At 51.3% G+C, this 10,000-nt stretch overlaps 1 protein-coding gene across 2 annotated transcripts in view; it reads left to right on the forward strand.

Annotated features, from left to right (window-relative positions):
* Nucleotides 1-10,000, forward strand: part of LOC106582529 (neuropilin-2) — a 258,981-nt gene that overhangs the window by 169,095 nt on the left and 79,886 nt on the right. For both annotated transcript variants that reach the window (XM_045704914.2, XM_045704915.2), the window contains exons 9-10: nucleotides 6,164-6,339; nucleotides 6,465-6,638. In XM_045704914.2, the coding sequence (XP_045560870.2) occupies nucleotides 6,164-6,339; nucleotides 6,465-6,638 (350 nt within the window). The remainder of the gene's footprint in view (nucleotides 1-6,163; nucleotides 6,340-6,464; nucleotides 6,639-10,000) is intronic.

Here is a 10,000-nt window from a genome sequence, read left to right on the forward strand (position 1 = left end):
CGTCCCTTTCCCTGTCCCTCAACCTGTCCCTGTCCCTGACCCTGTCCCTGTCCCTGAACCTGTCCCTGGCCCTGAACCTGTCCCTGTCCCTGGCCCTGAACCTGTCCCTGACCCTGTCCCTGACCCTGTCCCTACCCCTGGCTCTGAACCTGTCCCTGGCCCTGAACCTGTCCCTGTCCCTGGCCCTGAACCTGTCCCTGACCCTGTCCCTGACCCTGTCCCTACCCCTGGCTCTGAACCTGTCCCTGTCCCTGAACCTGTCCCTGGCCCTGAACCTGTCCCTGTCCCTGTCCCTGTCCCTGTCCCTGTCCCTGTCCCTGTCCCTGTCCCTGAACCTGTCCCTGTCCCTGTCCCTGAACCTGTCCCTGTCCCTGAACCTGTCCCTGACCCTGACCCTGTCCCTGTCCCTGACCCTGTCCCTGACCCTGTCCCTGACCCTGAACCTGTCCCTGACCCTGACCCTGTCCCTGACCCTGTCCCTGACCCTGTCCCTGAACCTGTCCCTGTCCCTGTCCCTGTCCCTGAATCTGTCCCTGTCCCTGAACCTGTCCCTGTCCCTGTCCCTGTCCCTGTCCCTGAACCCGTCCCTTTCCCTGTCCCTCAACCTGTCCCTGACCCTGAACCCGTCCCTGAACCTGTCCCTGTCCCTGACCTGTCCCTGTCCCTGAACCTGTCCCTGTCCCTTCCCCTGTCCCTTCCCCTGTCCCTGTCCCTGTCCCTGAATCTGTCCCTGTCCCTGAACCTGTCCCTGTCCCTGACCCTGTCCCTGTCCCTGTCCCTGAACCCGTCCCTTTCCCTGTCCCTCAACCTGTCCCTGACCCTGAACCCGTCCCTGAACCTGTCCCTGTCCCTGAACCTGTCCCTGTCCCTGACCCTGTCCCTGACCCTGAACCTGTCCCTGTCCCTGTCCCTGTCAGTTGCCACGGGGATTAGAGGTGATTTGTTTCCCCTCACATCACATGAAAGGAGAAGGGCTGTTTAGCTGGGATGCTGTCAACTCTCTCTCTCTCTCTCTCTCTCTGTCTCTCTCTCTCTCTCTCGCTCTCTCTGCTTGTCTCTGTCTCATCTCTGTCTCTCTCTCTCTCTCTCTCTCTCTCTGTCTCTTTCTCTATCTCTGTCTCATCTCTCAATTAAATTCAAGGGGCTTTATTGGCATGGGAAACATATGTTAACATTGTCAAAGCAAGTGAAGTAGATAACATACAAAAGTGAAGTAAACAATAAAAATGATCAGTAAACATTACACTCACAGAAGTTCCAAAAGAATAAAGACATTACAAATGTCATGTTATGTCTATATACAGTGTTGTAATGATGTGCAAATAGTTAGAGTACAAAAGGGAAAATAAATAAACATAAATATGGGTTGTATTTACAATGGTGTTTGTTCTTCACTGGTTGACCTTTTCTTGTGGCAACAGGTCACAAATCTTGCTGCTGTGATGAAATACTGGTATTTCACCCAGTAGATATGGGAGTTTATCAAAATCAGGTTTGTTTTCTAAATCTTTGTGTGTCTATGTAAACTGAGGGAAATATGTCTCTCTAATATGGTCATACATTGTGCAGGAGGTTAGGAAGTGCAGCTCAGTTTCCACCTCATTTTGTGGTCAGTGTTGCACATAGCCTGTCTTCTCTTGAGAGCCAGGTCTGCCTACAGCGGCCTTTCTCAATAGCAAGGCTTTGCTCACTGAGTCTGTACATAGTCAAAGCTTTCTTTAAGTTTGGGTCAGTCACAGTGGTCAGGTATTCTGCCACTGTGTCCTCTCTGTTTAGGGACAAATAGCATTCTAGTTTGCTCAGTTTTTTTGTTAATTCTTTCCAATGTGTCAAGTAATTATCTTTTTGTTTTCTCATGATTTGGTTGGGTCTAATTGTGTTGCTGTCCTGGGGCTCTGTGGAGTCTGTTTGTGTTTGTGAACAGAGCCCCAGGACCAGCTTGCTTAGGGGACTCTTCTCCAGGTTTATCTCTCTGTAGGTGATGGCTTTGTTATGGAAGGTTTGGGAATCGCTTCCTTTTAGGTGGTTGTAGAATTTAACGTCTCTTTTCTGGATTTTGATAATTAGCAGGTATCGGCCTAATTCTGCTCTGCATGCATTATTTGGTGTTCTACGTTGAACACAGAGGATATTTTTGCAATTTGTTGTTTGTCCCATTTTGTGAATTCTTGGTTGGTGATCCCAGACCTCACAACCATAAGGGGTTCTATAACTGATTCAAGTATTTTTAGCCAGATCCTAATTGGGATGTTGAGTTTTATGTTCCGTTTGATGGCATAGAAGGCCCTTCTTGCCTTGTCTCTCAGATCGTTCACAGCTTTGTGGAAGTTACCTGTGGCGCTGATGTTTAGGCCAAAGTATGTATAGTTTTTTTTGTGTGCTCAAGGGTAACGGTGTCTAGATGGAATTTGTATTTGTGGTTCTGGCAACTGGACCTTTTTTTGGAACACCATTATTTTTGTCTTACTGAGATTTACTGTCAGGGCCCAGGTCTGTCAGGGCCCAGGTCTGACAGAATCTGTGCAGAAGATCTAGGTGCTGCTGTAGGCCCTCCTTGGTTGGGGACAGATCTAGGTGCTGCTGTAGACCCTCCTTGGTTGGGGACAGATCTAGGTGCTGCTGTAGGCCCTCCTTGGTTGGGGACAGATCTAGGTGCTGCTGTAGACCCTCCTTGGTTGGGGACAGATCTAGGTGCTGCTGTAGACCCTCCTTGGTTGGGGACAGATCTAAGTGCTGCTGTAGACCCTCCTTGGTTGGGGACAGATCTAGGTGCTGCTGTAGACCCTCCTTGGTTGGGGACAGATCTAGGTGCTGCTGTAGGCCCTCCTTGGTTGGGGACAGAAGCACCAGATCATCAGCAAACAGTAGACATTTGACTTCAGATTCTAGTAGGGTGAGGCCGGGTGCTGCAGACTTTTCTAGTGCCCGCGCCAATTCGTTGATATATATGTTGAAGAGGTTGGGGCTTGAGCTGCATCCCTGTCTCACCCCACGGCCCTGTGGGAAGAAATGTGTGTTTTTTACCAATTTTAACTGCACACTTGTTGTTTGTTTACATGGATTTTATAATGCCGTATGTTTTCCCCCAACACCACTTTCCATCCATTTGTATAGCAGACCCTCAGACCCTCAGACCCTCAGACCCTCAGACCCTCAGACCCTCAGATCCTCATGCCAAATTGAGTCGAATGCTTTTTTGAAATCAACAAAGCATGAAAAGACTTTTACTTTGTTTTGGTTTGTTTGTTTGTCAATCAGGGTGTGCAGGGTGAATACGTGGTCTGTCCTACGGTAATTTGGTAAAAAGCCAATTTGACATTTGCTCAGTACGTTGTTTTCACTGAGGAAATGTACGAGTCTGCTGTTAATAATGCAGAGGTTTTTCCCAAGGTTGCTGTTGACGCATTTCCCACGGTAGTTATTGGGGTCAAATTTGTCTCCACTTTTGTGGATTGGGGTGATCAGTCCTTGGTTCCAAATATTGGGGAAGATGTCAGAGCTCAGGATGATGCATACTCTTTTATAACGTATTGGAACGAGGGTACCCAACATCAACTAGCGCGCCAGGTGTCTAATGGGACATCATCGTTCCATGGCTCTTGTTCGGTCAGATCTCCCTCCAGAAGACTCAAAACACTTTGTAAAGGCTGGTGACATCTAGTGGAAGCAATAGGAAGTGCCAAAATATTCCTAAACCCCTGTGTTTTTCAATGGGATAGGTTTAAAGTCAATACAACACATCAGGTATCCACTTCCTGTCAGAAAATGTCTCAGGGTTTTGCCTGCCAAATGAGTTCTGTTATACTCACAGACACCATTCAAACAGTTTTGGAAACTTTAGAGTGTTTTCTATCCATATATAATAAGTATATGCATATTCTAGTTACTGGGTAGGATTAGTAACCAGATTAAATCGGGTACATTTTTTTTATCCAGACGTGCAAATGCTGCCCCCTAGACCCAACAGGTTAAAGAGTTTAAGTTTAGCCAATTGGAATTTGTGGTCTGTATATTTTATCATTTCATTGAGGGATACCATCAACACCACAGGCCTTTTTGGATTGGAGGATTTTTTATTTTGTCCTGTAGTTCATTCAAGGTAATTGGAGAATCCAGTGGGTTCTGATAGTCTTTAATAGTTGATTCTAACATTTGTATTTCATCATGTATATGTTTTTGCTGTTTGTTCTTTGTTATAGAGCCAAACAGATTGGAGAAGTGGTTTACCCATATTTCTCCATTTTGGATAGATAACTCTCCGTGTTGTTGTTTGTTTAGTGTTTTCCAATTTTCCCAGAAGTGGTTAGATTCTATGGACTCTTCAATTATATTGAGCTGATTTCTGACGTGCTGTTCCTTCTTTTTCCGTAGTGTATTTCTGTATTGTTTTAGTGATTCACCATAGTGAAGGAGTAGACTCAGGTTAAGGCGTAGACTCAGAACCATCTCTCTCTCTCTCTCTCTCTGAGTTGTCTCTCTCTCTCTCTCTATCTCACAGCTCTCTCTCTCTCTCTGAGTTGTCTCTCTCTATCTCTATCTCACAGCTTTCTCTCTCTCTCTCTGAGTTGTCTCTCTCTCTCTCTATCTCACAGCTCTCTCTCTCTCTCTGAGTTGTCTCTCTCTCTCTCTATCGCACTGCTCTCTCTCTCTCTGAGTTGTCTCTCTCTCTCTCTATCTCACAGATCTCTCTCTCTCTCTGAGTTGTCTCTCTCTATCTCTATCTCACAGCTCTCTCTCTCTCTCTCTCTGAGTTGTCTCTCTCTCTCTCTATCTCACAGATCTCTCTCTCTCTATCTCACAGCTCTCTCTCTCTCTCTCTCTGAGTTGTCTTTCTCTCTCTATCTCACAGCTCTCTCTCTCTCTCTCTCTCTCTCTGAGTTGTCTCTCTCTCTCTCTATCTCACTGCTCTCTCTCTCTCTCTGAGTTGTCTCTCTCTCTCTATCTCACTGCTCTCTCTCTCTCTCTCTCTCTTAGTTGTCTCTCTCTCTCGTTCTCTCTCTTTCGCTCACTCCTCCATTCCGTTCATCCCTGTGTCAGAGACCTACACTAGAATCAATCCTTTATTTATAGCATGTTGTGTGATGGAGGGGAAACAGCTTTATTCCCTGAGCACTAGTAAAGGTTTGTTTGTGGGAGGTGCTTTAAGTAACAGCCCTATGGACCCTGGTCAAATGTAGTGTGCTATATAGGGAAAAGGGATCCATTTGGGATTCGGAAAAAGAGTGGCTTGTGTTTGTTGATTCATTATTTACTGTTGAAGCCGACTGCTGTGACATAACGACATGAATCATTGATCTCACTAGCCTTGAAATGTCAACGTCAGTTTTCGTCAATGCTCATCACCCAGCTCTCTTCTCTCCCCCTAACCCCCCCTTCCCCCTTAACCTCCCCTTCTCTCCCCCTAAACTCCCCTTCTCTCACCTCACCTCCCCTTCCCCCTTAACCTCCCCTTCCCCCTAACCTCCCCTTCTCTCCCCCTAACCCCCCCTTCCCCCTTAACCTCCCCTTCTCTCACCTCAACCTCCCGTTCCCCTTAACCTCCCCTTCTCTCCCCCTTAACCTCCCCTTCTCTCCCCCTAACCTCCCCTTCTCTCCCCTTAACCTCCCCTTTTCTACCCTTAACCTCCCCTTTTCTCCCCCTAACCTCCCCTTCTCTCCCCTTAACCTCCCCTTCCCCCTAACCTCCCCTTCTCTACCCTTATCCTCCCCTTCCCCCTAACCCCCCCTTCCCCCTAACCTCCCCTCCCCTTCCCCCTAACCTCCCCTTCTCTCCCCCTAACCTCCCCTTCTCTCCCCCTAACCTCCCCTTCTCTACCCTTAACCTCCCCTTCCCCCTAACCTCCCCTTCCCCCTAACCTCCCCTTCTCTCCCCCTAACCTCCCCTTCTCTCCCCCTAACCTCCCCTTCTCTCCCCCTAACCTCCCCTTCTCTACCCTTAACCTCCCCTTCCCCCTAACCTCCCCTTCTCTCCCCCTAACCTCCCCTTCTCTACCCTTAACCTCCCCTTCCCCCTAACCTCCCCTTCTCTCCCCCTAACCTCCCCTTCCCCCTAACCTCCCCTTCTCTCCCCCTAACCTCCCCTTCCCCCTAACCTCCCCTCACCGGCCGTAGATGTATTTTAAATGTGTTCAATAAAAATGAATAAATTCTCTCTTCTCTCCAGACGCTCCGTGTTCTGAGATGCAGGGGATGCTGTCGGGCCTGCTGCCCGACTCCCAGATCACAGCGTCCTCCATGAGGGATATCCATGGCTCCATGGGGACAGCCAGGCTGGTAGCCAGCAGGTCGGGATGGTTCCCCAGCCCAACACAGCCTCTGGCCGGGGAGGAGTGGCTCCAGGTAGACAACGTGACCAGATCAAGATCCAGAAACAATGTCTCTCTTAGCTTTAGTCTTCTCACCGTTGAAATGTGTTGTGATTTTTTTTAAAGTTGGATCTGATCTTTTTTTGGGGGGGGATTCAGGTGGACTTGGGGGTCCCTAAGACAGTGCGAGGTGTCATCACCCAGGGGGCGAGGAGCGTGGAAGGGAGTACCTCAGCTGAGAACAGGGCCTTCGTCAGGAAGTACCGCGTGTCTCACAGCCTGACGGGCAAAGACTGGACGTTCATACTGGACAGCAAGACCAACCATCCTAAGGTATGGGTGGCTAGCACACAACACAACACAACACACACACACACACACACACCACACACACACACACACACACACACACACACACACACACACACACACACACACACACACACTCCTGTTTGCGTCTGTCAGTGCTCCCTCTGAGCTTTAAAGTATTTATCTCCCCTCTCCTCTTAAATTACACCCTATTCCCTATATAGTGCACTACTTTAGACTGCATTTGGGATGCACACAGTGACTCGTCAAATATTGAGACAGATCCCCTCTCCTGTCTCCTCTACCGTCCCTCCATCAGTCAGACAGACACTGAGACAGATCCCCTCTCCTCTACCGTCCCTCCATCAGTCAGACGCTGAGACAGATCCCCTCTCCTCTACCGTCCCTCCATCAGTCAGACGCTGAGACAGATCCCCTCTCCTCTACCGTCCCTCCATCAGTCAGACACTGAGACAGATCCCCTCTCCTCTACCGTCCCTCCATCAGTCAGACGCTGAGACAGATCCCCTCTCCTATACCGTCCCTCCATCAGTCAGACGCTGAGACAGATCCCCTCTCCTCTACCGTCCCTCCATCAGTCAGACGCTGAGACAGATCCCCTCTCCTCTACCGTCCCTCCATCAGTCAGACACTGAGACAGATCCCCTCTCCTCTACCGTCCCTCCATCAGTCAGACAGACACTGAGACAGATCCCCTCTCCTCTACCGTCCCTCCATCAGTCAGACACTGAGACAGATCCCCTCTCCTCTACCGTCCCTCCATCAGTCAGACACTGGGACAGATCCCCTCTCCTCTACCGTCCCTCCATCAGTCAGACACTGAGACAGATCCCCTCTCCTCTACTGTCCCTCCATCAGTCAGACGCTGAGACAGATCCCCTCTCCTCTACCGTCCCTCCATCAGTCAGACGCTGAGACAGATCCCCTCTCCTCTACCGTCCCTCCATCAGTCAGACACTGAGACAGATCACCTCTCCTCTACCGTCCCTCCATCAGTCAGACACTGAGACAGATCCCCTCTCCTCTACCGTCCCTCCATCAGTCAGACACTGAGACAGATCCCCTCTCCTCTACTGTCCCTCCATCAGTCAGACGCTGAGACAGATCCCCTCTCCTCTACCGTCCCTCCATCAGTCAGACACTGGGACAGATCCCCTCTCCTCTACCGTCCCTCCATCAGTCAGACACTGAGACAGATCACCTCTCCTCTACCGTCCCTCCATCAGTCAGACACTGAGACAGATCCCCTCTCCTCTACCGTCCCTCCATCAGTCAGACGCTGAGACAGATCCCCTCTCCTCTACCGTCCCTCCATCAGTCAGACGCTGAGACAGATCCCCTCTCCTCTACCGTCCCTCCATCAGTCAGACGCTGAGACAGATCCCCTCTCCTCTACCGTCCCTCCATCAGTCAGACACTGAGACAGATCCCCTCTCCTCTACCGTCCCTCCATCAGTCAGATGCTGAGACAGATCCCCTCTCCTGTCCCCTCTACCGTCCCTCCATCAGTCAGACGCTGAGACAGATCCCCTCTCCTCTACCGTCCCTCCATCAGTCAGACACTGAGACAGATCCCCTCTCCTCTACCGTCTCTCCATCAGTCAGACACTGAGACAGATCCCCTCTCCTCTACCGTCCCTCCATCAGTCAGACGCTGAGACAGATCCCCTCTCCTGTCCCCTCTACCGTCCCTCCATCAGTCAGACACTGAGACAGATCCCCTCTCCTCTACCGTCCCTCCATCAGTCAGACGCTGAGACAGATCCCCTCTCCTCTACCGTCCCTCCATCAGTCAGACACTGAGACAGATCCCCTCTCCTCTACCGTCCCTCCATCAGTCAGACAGACACTGAGACAGATCCCCTCTCCTCTACCGTCCCTCCATCAGTCAGACACTGAGACAGATCCCCTCTCCTCTACCGTCCCTCCATCAGTCAGACACTGAGACAGATCCCCTCTCCTCTACCGTCCCTCCATCAGTCAGACACTGAGACAGATCCCCTCTCCTCTACCGTCCCTCCATCAGTCAGACACTGAGACAGATCCCCTCTCCTCTACCGTCCCTCCATCAGTCAGACAGACACTGAGACAGATCCCCTCTCCTCTACCGTCCCTCCATCAGTCAGACACTGGGACAGATCCCCTCTCCTCTACCGTCCCTCCATCAGTCAGACACTGGGACAGATCCCCTCTCCTGTCCCCTCTACCGTCCCTCCATCAGTCAGACGCTGAGACAGATCCCCTCTCCTCTACCGTCCCTCCATCAGTCAGACACTGGGACAGATCCCCTCTCCTCTACCGTCCCTCCATCAGTCAGACACTGAGACAGATCCCCTCTCCTCTACCGTCCCTCCATCAGTCAGACAGACACTGAGACAGATCCCCTCTCCTGTCCCCTCTACCGTCCCTCCATCAGTCAGACACTGAGACAGATCCCCTCTCCTCTACCGTCCCTCCATCAGTCAGACAGACGCTGAGACAGATCCCATCTCCTCTACCGTCCCTCCATCAGTCAGACACTGAGACAGATCCCCTCTCCTCTACCGTCCCTCCATCAGTCAGACGCTGAGACAGATCCCCTCTCCTCTACCGTCCCTCCATCAGTCAGACGCTCAGACAGATCCCCTCTCCTCTACCGTCCCTCCATCAGTCAGACGCTGAGACAGATCCCCTCTCCTCTACCGTCCCTCCATCAGTCAGACACTGAGACAGATCCCCTCTCCTCTACCGTCCCTCCATCAGTCAGACGCTGAGACAGATCCCCTCTCCTCTACCGTCCCTCCATCAGTCAGACGCTGAGACAGATCCCCTCTCCTGTCTCCTCTACCGTCCCTCCATCAGTCAGACGCTGAGACAGATCCCCTCTCCTCTACCGTCCCTCCATCAGTCAGACGCTGAGACAGATCCCCTCTCCTCTACCGTCCCTCCATCAGTCAGACGCTGAGACAGATCCCATCTCCTCTACCGTCCCTCCATCAGTCAGACACTGAGACAGATCCCCTCTCCTCTACCGTCCCTCCATCAGTCAGACACTGAGACAGATCCCCTCTCCTCTACCGTCCCTCCATCAGTCAGACGCTGAGACAGATCCCCTCTCCTGTCCCCTCTACCGTCCCTCCATCAGTCAGACGCTGAGACAGATCCCATCTCCTCTACCGTCCCTCCATCAGTCAGACACTGAGACAGATCCCCTCTCCTCTACCGTCCCTCCATCAGTCAGACACTGAGACAGATCCCCTCTCCTCTACCGTCCCTCTATCAGTCAGACGCTGAGACAGATCCCCTCTCCTGTCCCCTCTACCGTCCCTCCATCAGTCAGACGCTGAGACAGATCCCCTCTCCTCTACCGTCCCTCCATCAGTCAG

This window comes from Salmo salar, chromosome 21 (genome assembly GCF_965601325.2).
Source record: "Salmo salar chromosome 21, fSalSal1, whole genome shotgun sequence".
In the NCBI taxonomy this organism is placed as follows: domain Eukaryota; kingdom Metazoa; phylum Chordata; class Actinopteri; order Salmoniformes; family Salmonidae; genus Salmo; species Salmo salar.